The following is a 20,216-nucleotide window of genomic DNA, read 5'->3' as shown; positions in this document are numbered from 1 at the left end:
TTCCAATGTATTTAAAAAGGTGTAGTGTACAATATGACCGTAACTGGTGAGTAAAGGAACGCGTGCCGTAAAAAGGGTTGCCCTTAACGTCTAAATTTGCATTCCCTGGAAAGGCGGACGATGCGAGTAGACTTCATTAAAGTTTATAGATGGGTGACGGCCTTTGATGAGGGTCTGCTCGTAAAAGGGCATGCACTCTTAGCCATGGGTCGTTAGATCAATATAGATTTGTTAAACATGCAGGCAGGAATTGGTTTGCTAATAGAATGGTAGTCGAATGGAAGAGCTTGGCAGTCGTGCATGTGGTGAGTTTCTCTGTGATAGGCACACTATTATTAATAGGTAAGGTAAATTCATTAATAGGATAATAGTTTTATTGTAAAGGTTTTCATTGATAAGATAAGAAATACAGCTGGAGCTCCTCCCCTGAAGGTGTAATAAGAGCGACGGTCACTGAAGGGTGTCTCGCTCCCCGGGAGTGTGGCTCACGATGTGGCTCGCGCCTGCGCCGGGGGTCACTGGTGAGTGTGTTACCAGGCTGCTTAGTGAAGCAAGACAATTTACACAACGACAGCACAGATGGCCGTGACGTCCAGGAAGGCATCAGTCTCTACGGACCAGTCATCACTGGTCATCATCTCGAAGGCTGCCCATGCATCATCAACCTCTTCGGTGATGGCGGCCACCAATTCGGCGGATGCCCATGGATCATCAGCCTCATCAGACGAGTCATCACGGGTCGTCACTTCAAAGAGTGCCCATGGATCATCAGCCTCATCAGACGAGTCATCACGGGTCATCACTTCCAAGAGTGCCCATGGATCATCAGCCTCATCGGTGATGGCGGTCACCAATTCGGCGGATGCCCATGGATCATCAGCCTCCACGGACCAGTCATCACGGGTCATTGCTTCAAAGGCTGCCCATGAATCATCAGCCTCGACCATAGCAGCGGAAGTCACCAAGTCTGGAGCTGCCCATGAATCATCAGCCTCCACGGACCAGTCATCACGGGTGTCATCACGGGTCATTGCTTCAAAGGCTGCCCATGAATCATCAGCCTCGACCATAGCAGCGGAGGTCACAAAGTCTGGGGCTGCCCATGAAACATCAGCCTCCACGGACCAGTCATCATGGGTTGTCACTTCAAAGGTTGCCCATGCATCAGCCTCGACCATAGCAGCGGAGGTCACCAAGTCTGGGGCTGCCCATGAAACATCAGCCTCCACGGACCAGTCATCATGGGTTGTCACTTCAAAGGCTGCCCATGCATCAGCCTCGATCATAGCAGCGGAGGTCTCCAAGTCTGGGGCTGCCCATGAAACATCAGCCTCCACGGACCAGTCATCATGGGTCGTCACTTCAAAGGCTGCCCATGCATCAGCCTCATCGGTCCTGGCCACTCCGTCAGTGGCCGCACGCGGTGCAGGGCTCACCGCCCGGACGGGCTCGCCACACCGCCTCCCGTTGCACCGGAGGCTGGTGAAGACGGGCCCGTCGTCACAGAAGAGAGAGAAGTGGAGGCCGCTGATGTTGTCCAGCAGCCAGGCCAGCGGCATGGAAGAGGTGAAGACTGGCTTCCTAAGCGAGGCGCATTGCACCCTGACGGCCGCGTTGCCGTCTTTCTTGCACAGCTTCGCAAAGGGCACACGCAGCTCACCCTCAGCGTGGCAGCCTTGAATCCCTGCGACGCAAGACCAGCCTTCCACGGGGAGTTTGACGGAGGCGACCGTACGCCTCCTCTTCAGGCAGCAGGTGGAGTCCTTGCACGAGAGCTTGATGGAGTCCACCAGGGAGGAGCCTCGCTCCAGGGTTACCCACACGTTGAATTTCTGTCGAGATGCAGAGTTTCCCATCGTTGTTTCGATGTGATATAAAAAAATATCCGTATATCGAGGAAATCGGTGTTAGGTAATAAAAGGAGGTGCTATGTCCATGAAGACCGACTGGCCTCCAGCAAATTCTTTCTGCTGTAATCTTGCCTAGTCGGCTAAGTAGTGCAGTTCACGCGTCGGATGGCGGGTAACAGGGCTGCAGCAACACGCTTCTTCATGTTGTTTAATAATAATTAACAAAATAAAGGAAAATTCAAATTGTCTAGTGAGAGAGAGAGAGAGAGAGAGAGAGAGAGAGAGAGAGAGAGAGAGAGAGAGAGAGAGAGAGAGAGAGAGAGAGAGAGAGAGAGAGAGAGAGAGAGAGAGAGAAGAAAAGGGACCCACAGTAAAAAATAAAAGTAAGGAGACCGCAGTGCAATTGTGAATATGGATTATCTGTAGGTGGCAAAACGACCATCTAAGGGCTCCTACAATCAAACACACACACACACACACACACACACACACACACACACACACACACACACAGCCACATCTATGTGGTGGAGATTAGTCGTGATGAGGATAGTAGGTGTTTGGTGGTGGTGGTATACTTAGGGAAAGGTCGTAAATTGCTGAACACGTTTCCCCAAGGACGAAGGAGGATTTGCCGGTATAATGGCACAAACTTAGGGATACTTTGGCTATTAGAGGAGCGTTGAGGTGCTTTTCGTCAGGCTGCTCGTGTTCCCCTTATATTGAAAAGAAAATACAATAGATAATGATGCTAGGAAAAACAAGTATCGTCCAAGGTAACGTAAAGAATAGTTTGTTTGTTTTGTATCTTGAGTATGAGTAGTGAAAGGACCGGTGTTGAGTGCGCGATATTCCGGAGCTAAAGACTAGAAGTACAGTAGATGAGGAAGCCAGAAAAACAAGAATCGTCAAAGGTAATATAAGGAATAGTTTGTCTTTTCAATCTTAAACGAGGAGTGCAAGGACTGGTGTTGATTTGCGCGATACTTCGGCGCTGAAGATTAAAAGCTTAGTCTATGATGACGTTAAGTAGATGATGATCCTCCACAGCAACAATGAATTCAGTTTGTTATCATTTTTTTTACAGCAGAGGAGTCAGTTCAAGGGCATAAAAAAAGTAAACAAATGTGAAAAAAAGCCTGCTACTCACTGCCCGCTACTCACTACTACTATACTGTAATTGAAGAATGCTAGGACTGGTGTTGACTGGTGTGAAGTGCGTCGAAGCGTGGTAATTTAGGGTTACGTGGAGGGCAAATTTGAGTACCTGTTTTAGTTTCCCTGTAACACTCATCGCTAATTGTCTTGATTTAACTTGTTGCTGATGACGAAATTGAGGAGTCTTACCTAATTAAGCATGAAATCGCATTAAAAATCTCCCGGTGAAGTGGCAACCTGTCGTCAAGCATGAGGCTCATATTACGTTAGTACAGTGTTCTGACTAATCAAGCAAACAGGTAAGTAGCTTGAGCATAAATCTATTAAGAACGTCATGTAAATATTTGGGAAGCGGCAACAAAAACTAGCCGCAAGGGTGCTCAAGAGGAGGGCGGGGAGGGAGAGTGGTATGGGTGGTAAGAGAGGTAGAGTGGCTCCGAAACCCGGCAAGAACCCCAACTGAAAATGTATGTCCCGTTTACTGATGCTCCCCCACAAGGCCGGCTGCCGCACCTGAGTTATGGAACAATAATATCTGCGTCCACTCAATCACATCACACACCTGGACTCGACAAAAAAGCTCAGTTTCTGATACGACTATAATGACCAGATTTCTCTTTTCTACGAACCCCACAACAGACCCCTCAGCAACACTCACTGGAATGGTAAATATGTCCCCTGCTGCGATTCATTGCGGGAGGATGTCGACGAAAGTATATCCAAGATGGCTAACCTCACTGCATTGCGCTAAATACTCCATCATGTGCGAATATTGCTTTCAGTTACCTTGCATTTTATCAGTAAAGTAAATTAAGCATGGCAAGCTGAGAGCAGGACCCCGCGGCTTAACGGATCCATGGTTAGTGAACAATGTGAACGCGTCGAAACAGCAAGCAACGGCTACTGCTGTGTCACACTTTCATCTTATAAGCAGGGATTCATGACTCATGATTCATGGCAGCACTGAAGGCAGGTGTTGCGGAATGGAAACTGGGTCATTTGGACTCTGGTGATTGGTTGCAGCTCTGCCGTGCAGCTTATTCGGACGCCTTCCACCGTTTACCATTTATTAGTAACCTACAGTGAAAAGCCATACTTCCGTTGTGAAGTGGTTAGCACGCGTAACTACTAATCCTCGGTCCTGGTTTCGAATCCCGGCCCGGGCAATTGGTGCTCAGTCCACCCAGCTGTCCATCCTCACATTCTGACCGGTCGATAAATGGATATCGTGGAACTCCTAAGGTAAAGTCTGTGATAACTTAGATGTCACTCTTGCCTTGTGTCCCAGGTTAATGAGTTGAGATGGTTGTGTTTGTGGTAGGGGTTGGTGTAGGGGTGCTGGCTGAGGTGCTTGTGGTAGGGGTTGGTGTAGTGATGATGGTGTTGATGTTTGTGGTCAGGGTTGGTGTAGCAGTGATGGTGGTGGGGATGGTGTCGAAATGGTGGTCTGTGCGGTAGGGGTGATAGAGTGGTGTTGGCGGAGGTGTTTGTGGTAGTGGCGGTGGTGGTGGTGGAGTTTGGGATGCGGAGTGTGTCGAGGTGCTATAGTACCGCCCCATGTCTTATGGTGACTAACGAGGAGTATTTACAACCCGACCACCGTGCTATCTGGTTAGGGCAGCCTAGGAAGGGTTTCTTATAACCTTTGTAAATTGTTGCAATGCATCACAGTGAGTTACGTTCCACCCTCTTGAAGGAGCTCGGCGTCCCTCAGGGCCTCCACTCCACCTTCAGTAGGTACCCGTGGTAAAGGGTCATAGGTTGGTATTATAAGGCACTTTCGCCTCTAACATCAACTATTTCTAAAGGTCAGAGAGGGAGGCAATCGAGTTCTAATGAGTATTTATTTAGGTTCATGGTACAGAAGAAGGGTCAGACTACCACCAGGGTAAAAAAACTACTGGAAATGCCCAAAAAGTCCTTGGAAAGCCTTGTCAAATAGGCGAACTTAAGCGACAAAATGTTTAGTAATACGTCCCATAATGCTTTCTTCCTTTCATTTTCCTTTTGGCTAATACTCTCATTATCGCCTCTTGTGTCTCGTTCAGCATCGTAGCGCGTAGGCTGTGGTGCACGCAAGCCTTTACTGTCCTAAACAAACAAAAAAATATAGCGTTTGTTTATTAAGCCCCTATAGGTTGTTGTATTATGCAGTCTATAAAAGCCCGTCGGTATTAAGTAAACATGAAGTGAGTTTCGATCCTGCATGTTAGTTTGCGCGACCATTTAACGCCTCGGTGAAGAAGCGTGGCGCAGGGCACAAAAGCGCAAAGCTAATGTGGCAAACAAATAGTGATGAAATTTTCCAGGTGGTCGATGTTGTGGGGGAAGTAAACATCGCAGTACTTGCAGGCTCGTCATTTTTTTTTCCCCGTCGCCTTTGGTGTTGCTAATAGGCGCACCTAACATGACCAAATGTGGGTAAAAACCTGGCGGAGGGACTGTTTTTTGGACGCCATTAAAGGTAATGGCTGAAGGATAGTTTAGCCGGATATTTTGTTTTTTATTTATTAATGATAAACGAGACATCCTAGAGTTAAATCAAGGTATGTGCTTATCTCTGTATTCATTCATACACACACTGGTAACATTTCTGTGGAGTCTGATTTACCTATTAGAGTGAAATTCTATTGTGATAAACAGACACAAATTCGTGTCACTAGTAAAAATGAAACTAGTAATTTAAATTCTGCCACCATGAAATATACACAAATAGATAAATATGAAAGCTCACGAAGTCACAATAAGTGACATCACCTGCTTTGCGCAGTAAAAGTATTCTATTTTAGGTGTCTGATATCCGCTGCTGCTGCCTCGACCACAGATTATTGCCAGATTGTCGTACTCAGCCGATTATATTTCCCGACTTCCTGCCCCAAAACTGTCTTTTGGGCTCCAAAAACGAAACTAATTTATAGTTATCGTCAAAAGAGTAAGATTCTGATGTTTATTGGCAATAGTTAGGCGTCAAACACCGTTAAATACTATGCTCTGAGTACGACAATCTGGCAACGCTAGCTATACGTATTTTCATATTATTGTTCTGTTGTTTATTGAATGTTGTGTTAAAAAAAGAATACTCATAATCTTAGCTAGTTTTTGGTTATAAGGATTCTTTACGAAATACAAGTATAACATTACCTTCTTTAACTTAGGAAACGTCCTGAATCCTGGATCGGCTATGGTACTGTTAGGTGCGCCTATTCTACCCACGCACACACAGGAGGGAGGAATTATTATGCCTTTTGAGGAGGCGTTTAACGCACGCACACTCCTTGATTTATCTGCGCTGTCGTGTTCAGAAACCGGAAAATTAATGCTGCTGTAGAGACAAATATTAGAAGATACTTGGATTCGTGTCAAGGCGAACAGTTATTTAACTACACAGAAGGAATGGTCGATAAAAATGCGTGATAGACATTTCAGACTAAAAGCCGTCATCAGTGGTCTTGGAGAGATGCGTGCAATTCTCATTGTTGGGATAAAAATGAGTTTTGCCCAAAGTTGCGCTCTTAACCCGCATGTTCCTTAAAGGCCCTCTTAAGAGAAAAATAAAAAAGAAAAAAAGAAAAAAAACAACTCACGCAAGCCATATCATAATATACATCAACGCATTTTTGCATCATCTCATTTATTTTTATTTATTTATATCATGGTAAAAATGGCGCGTCCGCGTTGTACGGTACAAAGCCACAAATCTATTATCGCTGCTACCGGGTTAAGGAAAACCACCTCCCTCCCCTTGCTGGTGCAGAAACCATAAAACTAACCTTATCTTCTGAATCTCATAAATAGGTGTGTGTGTGTGTGTGTGTGTGTGTGTGTGTGTGTGTGTGTGTGTGTGTGTGTGTGTGTGTGTGTGTAAGTACATCATGATGTTTTTTTCTGAATGTTTATCCTTATGTTTTCCTACGTTTTGAAACGGATCTGAATAAAAGACACCATCGTAATAATTTCACAAGTTGCGTTTTCTTCTGTGTCGAATTTGAAAACAGTGCATTTGATATACTTTTCAGTATTGCATTTTGCATTGAAAATACCTTTAAAATATTTTTTTCTCAAGACATAACTAACCTATTTCAGCTGTTGGAAGCCAGTGTGTATCCATCACTGATATATTTAGTCCAAGCACTGTTTACATCCATCTGTATAAAAGAAAGTCAAACACGACTAACGTAATATATTGCAAGCTTACATGCATGTTTATTTTAAATAAGCCTAACTAAAACTAATCGCGTCCACATCCAATTGGCAAGGTCTTAAAATATGCTTCAGTATGGCTGCGTTAACGTGCCAAAAGTTCTGAAGTAAAAAAAAAACAGACGGACAAACAACTTTCAGACTGAGTCAGTATATGAATATTAACGTCACTCAAAACCTCTTTACGTTGGTTTACGTGTACTAAGCTGGGCCGTGTGTGGACTTGTGCTGAATAAAAAGCTCGACAGCGGCAAGAGTGGCCTGCCAATGGGAAGATGTTGAAATTTGTGCAGAAGTGTCCTGCGGCTAAAACGAAAACTGCGGAATGTGTTTGTACAAAGTTAACGAAGGAGATAAGCGTGCGAGATACAATATTGTGACGTGTGTGTGTGTGTGTGTGTGTGTGTGTGTGTGTGTGTGTGTGTGTGTGTGTGTGTGTGTGTGTGTGAGAGAGAGAGATTTACATAGATTTACATAGAAAATCAGACCACACAGACCCCATGGTCCAGACTACGTGGTCTGTCCTTAAACCTAAGTGATTTTACATTAATCAGATGGCTCCAAAACGTTGCTTTTCTACTCTAGTTAATATTAAGTTCAAGGAAGTGACGGTCGAGCTTGTTTTTAAAGGAGTCAATCGTGTTACACTGGACCACTGATGGTGGGAGCTTATTCCATTCTCGCACTACAACGTTGGTGAAGAAAAATTTGGTGCAGTCTGAGTTTACTTATCTACATTTGAGTTTTGTGCCATTGTTCCTCGTTCGCAAAGTGTCATCGATCATAAACAATTTTGTTCTGTCTACATTCGTGAAACCATTAAGTATTTTAAAGTATTCGATCAGTTTTCCTCGGAGGCGACGTTTCTCAAGAGAAAACATGATAAGGGTGGAAAGCCTTTCTTCGTAGGATTTGTTGCGCAAGGAAGGGATCATTTTTGTTGCTGAACACCTTCTAGTTTAGAAATGTCCTTTGCATGGTGGGGAGAGCAAAACTGTACCGCATATTCCAAGTGGGGTCTGACTAAATTATTGTAGAGCGGAAGTATTACATCTTTATTCTTGAATAAAAAGTTTCTTTTAATGAAGCCCAACATTCTGTTCGCTTTATTTGCTGCATCGATGCATTGATGTGAGAATTTGAGGTTTGACGCGATTTTAATCCCCAGGTCCTTAACGCATTGAACGCTTGTGAGTTTAACGCCGCGTATTTCGTAATCGAACTTCTTAGTTTTTGTTCCAACTTGAAGGACCTGGCACTTGTCTACGTTAAAGGGCATCTCCCATTTATCCGACCAAGCTGAAATTTTGTGCAAATCCTCTTGGAGGCTTTGCCTGTCTTCGTCAGTGAGAACCGATTTACCAATCTTTGTGTCGTCTGCAAATTTACTGATGCGATTATTGAGTCCAACATCCACGTCGTTGATGTAAATAATGAAGAGCACTGGGCCAAGAACCGAGCCCTGAGGGACGCCACTATTGACCGGCGCCCACTCTGAGTTAAATCCGTCAATCACAACTCTTTGTTGTCTGTTGCTCAACCAATTCGCGATCCATTGGTTTACTTGACCGTCAATGCCTATTTGCTTTAATTTATAAAGTAATTTATGATGTGGGACTTTATCAAACGCTTTCTGGAAATCAAGATAGACTACGTCCACTGATTTGGTTACGTCATAAATTGAGAAGAGATCGTTATAAAAGGTCAGTAGGTTTGACAGGCAGGATCTTTTGTTACGGAAGCCATGTTGTGAATCCCCAATTAATGAGTGGCTTTCGAGGTAACTCACAATTTTGTCTCTAATTATGCTCTCGAGTAGCTTACCTACAATTGAAGTTAGACTAATGGGTCGGTAGTTACCTGGTATTTTTTTGTCTCCTTTCCTAAAAATCGGTGTCATGTTAGCCTTTTTCCAATCCGAAGGGACGATGCCTTGTCGCAAGGACATATTGAATACGGTAGTGAGGGAGGAGAGTATCTCGCTCTTTGTTCTGAGAGAGAGAGAGAGAGAGAGAGAGAGAGAGAGAGAGAGAGAGAGAGAGAGAGAGAGAGAGAGAGAGAGAGAGAGAGAGAGAGAGAGAGACTGTTGGAAGGGATTGAAAAAAGAACAACGCAATATACTCTTCCGCAAAAACCTGATCCATCCGATAGAGCCTTCACCTGCCGCCCGGCGTCCTAATTGTTACACTCGCCGAGGACCGCCGCGCTGATTGGTGATCTTATAAGTGCGTCGCAGCCACCAAAGGAATTGAACGTTTTGACCGTAGAAAATTCAAAACTGCCGCTCCTCAGCCGACTTTATCGGCAATTGGCTTTTTTCTCCGCCAATGGCTGGCTCTCACTTCCCTTACGCGTCCTGTCAAGAGGGCACTTTTCTCGCCTAGTTGTTCACTGTTACTCTGATGCATTACGTAACATGGCTCTAAGGAAAGTGTCTGCTGCACTGCACAGGTGTACGTTCAACGTGTGCACACCGTTCACGGGGCATCCGTGATATGAACGAAGTCATATAGAGGTCTTCTTCATTACTTTGGCTGCGTCAATTTCGAGTAGAACATACGAACATAGGAACGTAGGAGTCTGCAAGATGCCGGTAGGCCTGATCAAGCAGCTCCTTTGAACGTAAGCTCCTGTGAATCTAACCCCACCGGATATCACTGTCCATTAATTTATCTAATCTATTTTCGAATGTGACAATTGTATTGGCACTCACCACATGACTGCTCAGCCTGTTTCACTCGTCTACCACTCTGTTAGTAAACCAATTTTTGCCCACGTCCCTGTTGAATCTGAATTTATCCAGTTTGAACCATTACTACGTGTCCTACCTGGTTCTCTTACCAACCTAACCTTATGAATATCTCCGCTATTAAAGGCCTTCATCCATTTATAAACCTCGATCATGTCTCGCACTCTTCGCCTTTCTAGAGAATGCAAGTGCTTCACTCTGGGTAACTCATTGATTTTTACATCCTCCTAAAAGAAAGTAGCTTTTTCCTTCATGTTATAGTTAATATAATACATTTATAATGCATGCAACTTTTTACTTTGCTTGGCTACATTTTTATCAGTTACCTTCTTACAAGAATAAAAAAAAAGCTTTTCAATCCCCCAGTTATCGACTTTGCGCTTATGCCAAGTATGCAATCATAGTCTGCCAAGCCACCGGTATGCAGCGGTGATCAACGCCTTTATCCAGATCATTACTAGAATTCCAGTCTCTTAATCTACGATAGCAGGCAGCGAAATCTTAATTCATAGATTTCTCCAGACGAAAAAAATGTCCGTAATGAGATCTTGATTCATATTTTATCAACACCGAAGACCGGTACCATTTTGGCGAGTCTAGGAATTGTTTGGAAACCTGTCTATGAGGGACCAAGACTGTGTAGAAGTAAGCCTACGTATCGCGGGTGTGAGGGAAGGAGACGAAAGGAGCAGAGCCGGCCAAGGCGCCGGGTCCACCAACCCAGGCGCCGCCACGCCAGCCCTCGGGCCCTCGATGCAAGTCTTCTTGGCTTACTCTCACTTATCTGCTCCTACTTTTTCTTCGTATAATTAAAATGTTGACAGGCTCTTATGAAACACACACACACACACACACACACGCACACACACACACACAGACACACACTGTATATGTATCCGTCTGTTTGTCTGTCTGCCTTAGTGAGACAGGTAGACAAACAGACAGAGACAGAAAATAAGAAAAAATGAATAGACAGAAATACACACAGATAGCCAACTCATCATACGCACAGACACACAGGCGGGCGGCCCTCAGTGCTGTCATGCCGTGCGTACCATCCCGCCCTTTGTCTTCCCCTGATGAATGGCCGTCCTGTCAACCACCAACGAAATAAACACGTGGAAGGGCAGACTGAAGCCGGCGTTCATAAAAAAAACGTTAAAGGAGATAATCATAAAGCTAAATTTTCTTGGCACTACATTATGGCTGCTCTTCCCATCAGCGAGACAGATGCGGCACCAACGAGACATTGCCTTCTTCAAGAAACAGCCTTTACTCGGTGAGGGTCAGCCGATGGTTCATTTCATTCTAGTTAAGTCCAGTTTACCAAAGTTGTGTCGGGACAAGTAAACCTTAACGCTGGGTCACCTCTCAGCAAACCCTAGATTTGATTGCGAATAATGAGTTTCAAGGATCTTGAAGGGACGCAAATTTCTTCAACTCCGACGCGTCCAGCAGGAGACAGCAGACGGCAGGTTGAGGCGATGTCGTCAGTTTAGGAGAGTCTCTGAGGAATGTGTGCATGGTTACGGTCACGCCGCTCAGGTGAGGAGAAAGTATTTCTAATAAGGAAGTAATAAAAATCTCCCCCACTACAGGGAAGTGAGTGTAGGCCTAGATAGCTCTTTTCAAGAGGCATTCAGACAGTGCTTGTAGATGCAGCGAAAAGAATAGATCAGGGTTTTGATAAAGACATAGATGTAGGCCTGGCTGGGCGCAGCTCTTGATACACAATGTGAGTGCTTGTCTACTACCTCGGCTCTTTCGTGGGGAAGTGGTTAGCACGAAACTCGAATCTGCAGGTCCGGGTTTGAATTCCGGCCTGGGCAGTCGGCACGCAGCGCACCCAGCAGTTCATCCTTCCTTTCGGGCTCGTCAATAAATGGGCACCTGGGGAATTTTGGAGATTATAAATTGTGGTGCCTCGCACATGACACCGGACCTGTACCCGGGCAGCACCCGCCACGTGCTCTTTGGCCAGCGAGAGAGAGACGAGCACCGACGCCACGCGCAGCTGTAGCATGTGCCTCCACCTGTACCTGTTATTTCTCTGCCGAACAGTTATAATTACGGCCGTCAGCAGATCGCTGGCCGAGGCCTCCTGTCACGTGTCACTTCTTAAACGCAACATCAGCACGCGCCGGAAGGGAAATGCAAGATTCAAGAGGTGGTAATTGCTATGTATATAACTTAACAGCTGACACCACTTTCTCTCTCTCTCTCTCTCTCTCTCTCTCTCTCTCTCTCTCTCTCTCTCTCTCTCTCTCTCTCTCTCTCTCTCTCTCTCTCTCTCTCTCTCTCTCTCTCTCTCTCTCTCTCTCTCTCTCTCTCTCTCTCTCTCTCTCTCTCTCCTTGATTGTTATGCAGTTTTCGTTTGAATTTTTCTATAAAACAATAACCCACGCACACATAGCTATCACAGACTAATTTGAAAACTTATTTAAGAGATCATTTATAACCTTTATTAATTATAATATAAAGTATAAATTATTATATTAACTCAGTATGGAAACGATTACAACGTGGCGGCGCCCGGCCTGGTGGGCCTGGCAGCTCGTGTGGCTCTGCTCCTCTCGTCCCTTGCCCCACGCCCCGCGATGCGTAGGCTTGTCTCTACACGGCCTCGGGCACTCAGAGACAGGTGTCCAAACAGATCCTAGACTCGCCAATATGGTTCAAGTTTATGGTGTTGATAAAATATAAATTGAGATGTCATTCTTGACATTTTTCTACTGGAGAAATTTGTTTGGATTGAGATTTCGCTGCCTGTTAGCGCAGATTTATAAGATGGGAATTCTGGTATTGATATGGAAAAAAGGCGTTCATCACCGCTGCATTCTGGTAGCCTGGCAGATTATGACTATTTTTGTCAATAGCGCTTATAAAATAATTAACTGACTAGATAAATATAATCTTATGATCATGCAAGAGGATAAATTATAAAAAAAAATTGTCAAGTGTTATGTATATATATGTATATATATATATATATATATATATATATATATATATATATATATATATATATATATATATATATATATATATATATATATATATATATATATATATATATATATATATATATATATATATATATATATATATATATATATATATATATATATATATATATATATATATATATATATATATATACATATATATATATATATATATATATATATATATATATATATATATATATATATATATATATATATATATATATATATATATATATATATATATATATATATATATATATATATATATATATATATATATATATATATATATATATATATATATATATATATATATATATATATATATATATATATATATATATATATATATATATATATATATATATATATATATATATATATATATATATATATATATATATATATATATATATATATATATATATATATATATATATATATATCCGAACTATATCGAAGATCAAGTTTTGCTAGAAAAGATACAGCGACGAGCAACCAAACAAATTCCTGTGCTCCGAAACTTGCCATATGACGAGCGTTTAAAGTTTTTAGATATGTTTTCCCTAAAAAAAGCGAAGGATAAGAGGGGACTTAATATCTCAGGTAGAAAGTCCCCTTAAAGCTATTGATACTCTGTGCGCTAACTACTGACGGTGGGAGTCTATTCCAATAATCGACGACTCTGTTATTGAAAATAACTTCTGTGCACCAATGTGTTACATCGATTTCCTTTTAACTGCATACCGTTGCTGCGTGTTCTTGTGTTGGTGTCTCTCTGAAATATACTATCTGGGTTAATGTTGTCGAATCCATTAAGGATTTTGAACACTTCAATTAAGTCTTCTTTGGATAAGTACTTCATGGATATAAGATTATACTGCCCTGTGTAGGCCACTCGTCCTCTTCCAGTCTCCCTGTATTTCTATGTTCTTAGGTTCTTATATAATGAAGTCATTTTCCCCCACAGCTTAGGTTACCAGTAGTGTGTTAAGGGTATTAATTCCCTCTTATTTCTCTCTTTACTGTAAAATTTCCATGTCCCTTTCTTCCTTAAAGGTACATGGTGTTCTCTTCTTACTATTTCCTGCCGGCACGTTGCCGGAGGGAGAGGTGGGTGGGGAGGAGCCTTCATCTTTTATGTCCTATCCTACCACACGTAGATTACTAGTAGTAGCGGTAGTAAACAGACACCCTCGCCATAGACCGATAGGTCTTCTGGTGTCTGTTATTTCTATGTATTCCTATGTATTCCTCCTCCTCCTCCTTCTCCTCTTCCCAATCCTCTTATTCCTTCTCTTTCTCTTTATTTACTCCCCCCACGGCCCTTTTTTTTTCTTCCTCCTAATCTTATTTCTTCTCTTCTTATCCTCCTCCTCCTCCTCCTCCTTACTAGGGCTAATACACTACGCTAAAGGCATCTCTCTCTCTCTCTCTCTCTCTCTCTCTCTCTCTCTCTCTCTCTCTCTCTCTCTCTCTCTCTCTCTCTCTCTCTCTCTCTCTCTCTCTCTCATCATCCACCTTATACAACTGACTCATGACTCATCCCTTTCCTCCTCCCCCTCTCCATTCCTTCCTCCCTTCACTGACTCAAATTCTCCCAAAGTCTATATTTCAATGACTCACAAATATGCATGCATTCTCCTTTAGTCTACGGGGTTAAGTCATTACTTCAAGCATGCAGAGAGGTGAGTCACACGAGGTCCCTCCTGAGTCGGCTTGTGTATGCAGGGAAGGTGTGTCACACAAGTCTTTCTGAGTCATATAATGCTTGCAGAGAAGAGGTGAGTCACGCTATATTCCTTTTGAGTCATCTTATTTTCGGAGAGAGGAGATGAGTCATGGTAAAGCCTTCCTGAGTGAAAAAGAAGTAGAAAGATAAATGAGAAGGTGGACGGAGGAACGAGAAGAGGAAGAGGAGGAGGAGGAGGAGAGAAAAGAAGAGAAGAGAGACAATATGAAAAAGAAGTAGAAAGATAAATGAGAAGGTGGACGGAGGAACGAGAAGAGGAAGAGGAGGAGGAGGAGGAGGAGGAGGAGGGGAGAAGAGAAGAAAGACAATATGAAAAAGAAGTAGAAAGATAAATGAGAAGGTGGACGGAGGAAGGGGATGATGATGATGATGATGAGGAGGAGGAGGAGGAAGACAGAATAAGGAAGACTGTGATGAATGAGAAATAGAAAGATGAGAAGGAAAAGGAGGAGGAGAAGGAACGCCGAAATAACGAAACAGTCCACGACAATCCCAGCAACGTCAACGAGAGGCTTTTCAAACAGGCGAACCGAGACACCGATATGTCTAGGAAGACAGGCCCGGGTATTACACTTTGCTGATTAGCCTGTATAGCAGCAAGAAGACTCCCTGTGCCGTGCTGATGTCGCTAATAGGCTGCGTCATGGACCATCAGGGGCAGCAGCCCTCCTGAGAGCACGCGAGTAATGGCCTCAAATCTATAAATAGCCGACGCCGCGTCATTCAAAAGCGTTCCCACGGACCCTCGCGTACCCCGGTTTAAAGTCCACCCGCGCCGCATTCCTCGCATTCCTCAGTGACGGGCTGCCTGGACACACCGAGTGACCGTACACACACACACACACACACACCGCGCTGCCCGCCGCACCGCTCAGAGGCACACATTCATCCCTCCCCGCACTGCGACCTTGAGATGCTCCACACACGCCCTTCTAGCACGCAGAATTCTATAGAAAATGAAAGTATTGAAGGACAGACTTTGGAATGTGGTGGAGGTGTGTGTGTGTGTGTGTGTGTGTGTGTGTGTGTGTGTGTGTGTGTAATTCACCTCTTGGTTCGCTGCGGTCTCTCTCGAGACCATAGCTGGGCACTATAACAGAAAACCTTATTCCCGATAACCGATAACTGATAATGAAAAACCTTATCGGTGATAACCGATATTCGTTAACTGGAGACACAAATATAGCCAATAACCGATAACCGATACCCGATATAAATCCACAATTCTGATACTAGCTAGCGATAAGTCCGATAGGTGAAAACGATACTATATTCATATTTCAAATAGAAAAACATAGATGAATTCAAATTTTCATTATCTGTATTTTAGAAAACTTACAAAACCCGAAAACTACACGTTGACACGTACCTATGGACGGTAATACTAGAAACGCCTGAGCCGGTGTTGTGTTATTTGGCGTCCCCGTCAACAACACTGGTCTCGTGAACAGCGCATGCTCAGACCAGCAGCGTAGACCTGTACAGTCTCACAAAGCTTTTAATCAGTTGCTGGAAGGCTGAATCAGACATACATTACCATATCCCTGCTGTTTCTAGAACGACACTCTGTACGAGTTGTATTTATATGTACCGAGTGTCGTTCTAGAAACAGCGAGGATGGTGGTACTGTATGTCTGATTCAGCCTTCCAGCAACTCTTAATGTGTTAAAAAGTTTTGTGAGACTGTACAGGGTTTCACTTACTGGTCTGAACATGCGCAGTTCACGAGAGACCAGTGTTTGTAAACAAAAGCGCCATTGACGATGGGACACCAAATAACACAATACCGGGTGCCTTCAATACCATGGCATGCTCACAAACGAATACGGAATATCAAATTTGAGGCAGTGAATAATCATTTTGGGGGCAAAGTTAAATGATTTTTCTCTTTGATATATTGACTTTTGAGTCTAATATAAAACATAACTTAGTTTTTTTAATGTTGATGATCTAAGTATGAAATCTCTTCACACGAAGATATTTCATACCCCGAAGTTTTTTCATACAACACCGGGCGCCCGGCCACGCATGCGCAGTAGGGAAGAGACGGTTTTTTTTTTCCGAGGCTGAAAAAAGTAGTGATTATCGCTAGTTTGGTTACAAAAGTAACGAAGATACCGATATATATTTAAATAAGTAGCGGATGGCCGATAACCCGATTTTGTTATCAGCGATAAAGTATCGCGATAACTTATCGCGATAACGCCCAGCTATGCTCGAGACAGCCAGCCGTTTCCCTACGGAGGAGCACAGAGCTCGTAGTACCGATCTTTGGGTAGGGCTGAGACCACTCATACACAACACACCGCGACAACGAGGTCACAACTCCTTGCCTGACGGCGCGTACCTACTCACTGCTAGGTGAACAGGGGCTACACGTGAAAGAAGATTAACCCAATTTATCTTCACCCGGCTGGGGAATCGAACCCCGGTCCTTCTGGTTGTAAGGCCGACTTTCTATCAACTGAGCTACCGGGCCGTGTGTGTGTGTGTGTCATGCGTGCCTGCCTGCCGGCCACACGCTCCTGCTTAGAAATAAGAAAAAGAACAATGCGGGAGACACGAGTTCTCTTTTTCGATAATTAAAATCACCCGCGGCGCAGCGACACACAGGTCTGCCAGGTGCCACCGGGGATGTCAGAGACTTGACCGTGTAGTTGGTGGCTCCTGCAGACGGACCCCAGTGCTCTAACGTGGGTGTTTTCAGGCGCTTTCGACTCTCACATCAATTATTCCCGAAGGCCGAGAGGGGGATCGTTACCTTTGCAAACACAACAGCAACTTCGGAACTGTTTAATCGTCTTCATTGAGAGCCATGCATTGTGGAGGGGGGGGAAGGTGACGGGAAGTGAGAGAGAGAGAGAGAGAGAGAGAGAGAGAGAGAGAGAGAGAGAGAGAGAGAGAGAGAGAGAGAGAGAGAGAGAGAGAGAGAGAGAGAGAGAGAGAGAGAGAGAGAGAGAGAGAGAGAGAGAGATTTACATAGATTTCCATAGAAAATCAGACCACACAGACCCCATGGTCCAGACTTGGTGGTCTGTCCTTAAACCTAAGTGATTTTACATTAATCAGAAGACTCCAAAACGTTGCATTTCTACTCTAGTTGATATTAAGTTGAAGGAAGTGACGGTCGAGCTTATTTTTGAAGGAGTCAATCGTGTTACACTGGACCACTGATGGTGGAAGCTTATTCCATTCTCGCACTATAACGTTGGTGAAGAAAAATTTGGTGCAGTCTGAGTTTACTTGTCTACATCTGAGTTTTACGCCATTGTTCCTCGTGCAAAGTGTCATCGATCATAAACAATGTTGATCTGTCTACATTCGTGAAACCATTAAGTATTTTAAAACATTCGATCAGTTTTCCTCGGAGGCGACGTTTCTCAAGAGAGAACATGTTAAGGGTAGAAAGCCTTTCTTCGTAGGATTTGTTGCGCAAGGAAGGGATCATTTTCGTTGCCCGACGCTGAACACCTTCTAATTTAGCAATATCCTTTGCATGGTGGGAGACCAAACTGTACCGCATATTCCAAGTGGGGTCTGACTAAACTGTTGTAGAGCGAGTATTACATCTTTATTCTTGACTACAAAGTTTCTTTTAATGAAGCCCAACATTCTGTTCGCTTTATTTGCTGCATCGATGCATTGCTGTGAGAATTTGAGGTTTGACGCGATTTTGACCCCAAGTCCTTGATGCATTGAACGCTTTTGAGTTTAACGCCGCGCATTTCGTATTCGAACTTCTTATTCCTCGTTCCAATTTGAAGGACCTGGCACTTGTCTACGTTAAAAGGCATCTCCCATCTCTCCGACCAAGCTGAAATTTTGTGCAAATCCTCTTGGAGGCTTTGCCTGTCTTCGTCAGTCAGAACCGAGTTACCAATCTTTGTGTCGTCTGCAAATTTACTAATGCGGTTATTGAGTCCAACATCCACGTCGTTGATGTATATAATGAAGAGCACTGGGCCAAGGACCGAGCCCTGAGGGACGCCACTAGTGACAGGCGCCCACTCTGAGTTAAATCCGTCAATCACTACTCTTTGTTGTCTGTTGCTCAACCAATTCGCGATCCATTGGTTTACTTGACCGTCAATACCTATTTGCTTTAATTTGTAAAGTAATTTATGATGCGGGACTTTATCAAACGCTTTCTGGAAATCAAGATAGACTACGTCCAGTGATTTGGTTACGTCATAAACAGTGAAGAGGTCGTTATAAAAGGTTAATAGGTTTGATAGGCAGGATCTTTTGTTTCGAAAGCCATGTTGTGAGTCCCCAATCAATGAGTGGCTTTCAAGGTAACTCACAATTTTGTCTCTAATTATGCCCTCAAGTAGCTTACCTACAACCGAAGTTAGACTAATGGGCCTGTAATTACCTGGTACTTTTTTGTCTCCTTTCTTAAAAATCGGTGTCACGTTAGCCTTCTTCCAATCTGAAGGGACGATGCCTTGTCGCAAGGACATATTGAATACGGTTGTGAGGAGAGTATTTCACTCTTTGTTTCTTTCAGCAGAGTTGGATATACTTTGTCAGGTCCAGGACTTTTATTTGTTTTAAGTGATTTGAGGGCTTTAAGGACTTCATCAGGTTTTATTTCAAAGTTAGACAATGCATGCTCGGGATTTACATTAGTACTGGTGTTGTTGGTGGTGGCGGGAGGACTGCTATTATTAAACACCGAGGAAAAGTAATTGTTTAATAGGTTTGCAACGTGTTGGCTGTCAGTCACTAGTGCACCGTCGCTGTTTGTTAAAGGTCCAATTCCACTTCTGATCGCCTTTCTGTTGTTTATGTAGCTGAAGAAGGATTTCGGATTATTTTTACAGTTGGCTGCAATATTTTCTTCATATCTACGCTTTGCCTGACGCACTAATCTGTTAACTCGTCGCCTGGCATCATTGTAAAGTCTAATGTTTTCGGGCGTGCTTTGCTCTTTCTTTAACCTGTAAGACAATTTTCTCTCCTTGACTGAGTGTTTAATTTCGCTATTAAACCAAGGTGGACTTTTATTAGTGTTAATTCGCTTCTCGCACAAGGGGACAAATGTGTCCTGCTGAGTGAGTAAGTGATTTTTAAAGCTTAGCCAGGCGTCCTCTACATTGCCGTCATCTGATAGTTGCATATCTATTAGTTTTCGTCGGATTTCTACGAAGTTGGCTCTTTTGAAATTGGGCACCTTTACTTTATTTTCAGTCACCGATGTTTGAGCTCTAATGTCAACGCGCACTAGTTTATGATCGCAGGAACCGAGGTGTTCTCCTACCGTGACATTACTGACTAGGTTATCTTGGGTCGCTATAACAAGGTCAAGTATGTTATTTTGTCGAGTTGGTTCAGAAACCATTTGGCTTAGATAATTTTCCTCTAGAAATTCGATCATTCTGAGGGACTCACCTTCTGTACCCGACAGTGTTGCCAAGTCGATATGGGGGAGGTTAAAGTCTCCCTAGAAATTCGATCATTCTGAGGGACTCACCTTCTGTACCCGACAGTGTTGC

At 43.5% G+C, this 20,216-nt stretch overlaps 1 protein-coding gene across 2 annotated transcripts; it reads left to right on the top strand.

Moving 5' to 3' along the window:
• Positions 1–389: 389 nt before the first annotated feature.
• Positions 390–2,054, top strand: LOC126990952 (uncharacterized). Of its 2 annotated transcripts, none has more exons than XM_050849579.1 (2): positions 390–957; positions 1,189–2,054. In XM_050849579.1, exons 1-2 carry the CDS (start codon positions 580–582, stop codon positions 1,678–1,680), a joined length of 870 nt encoding a protein of 289 aa, XP_050705536.1. In that variant the 5' UTR covers positions 390–579; the 3' UTR covers positions 1,681–2,054. The 2 variants fall into 2 exon arrangements, 1 of the variants encoding a protein (XP_050705536.1); XR_007744951.1 differs by lacking the exon at positions 390–957 and adding an exon at positions 1,017–1,080.
• Positions 2,055–20,216: the final 18,162 nt, after the last annotated feature.

This window comes from Eriocheir sinensis, unplaced genomic scaffold (assembly GCF_024679095.1).
Source record: "Eriocheir sinensis breed Jianghai 21 unplaced genomic scaffold, ASM2467909v1 Scaffold229, whole genome shotgun sequence".
NCBI lineage: Eukaryota > Metazoa > Arthropoda > Malacostraca > Decapoda > Varunidae > Eriocheir > Eriocheir sinensis.
The sequence above is the reverse complement of the archived record's forward strand: the minus strand, read 5'-3'. Positions and strand labels throughout refer to the sequence as shown.

Excerpts from the sequence above, each read along its gene's own strand:
- LOC126990952 (XM_050849579.1), top strand. The coding sequence starts at position 580 with ATGGCCGTGACGTCCAGGAAGGCATCAGTCTCTACGGACCAGTCATCA. Across the intron at positions 958-1,188 it reads CCTCGACCATAGCAGCGGAA|GTCACCAAGTCTGGGGCTGC; the intron begins GTCACCAAGTCT and ends ATAGCAGCGGAG.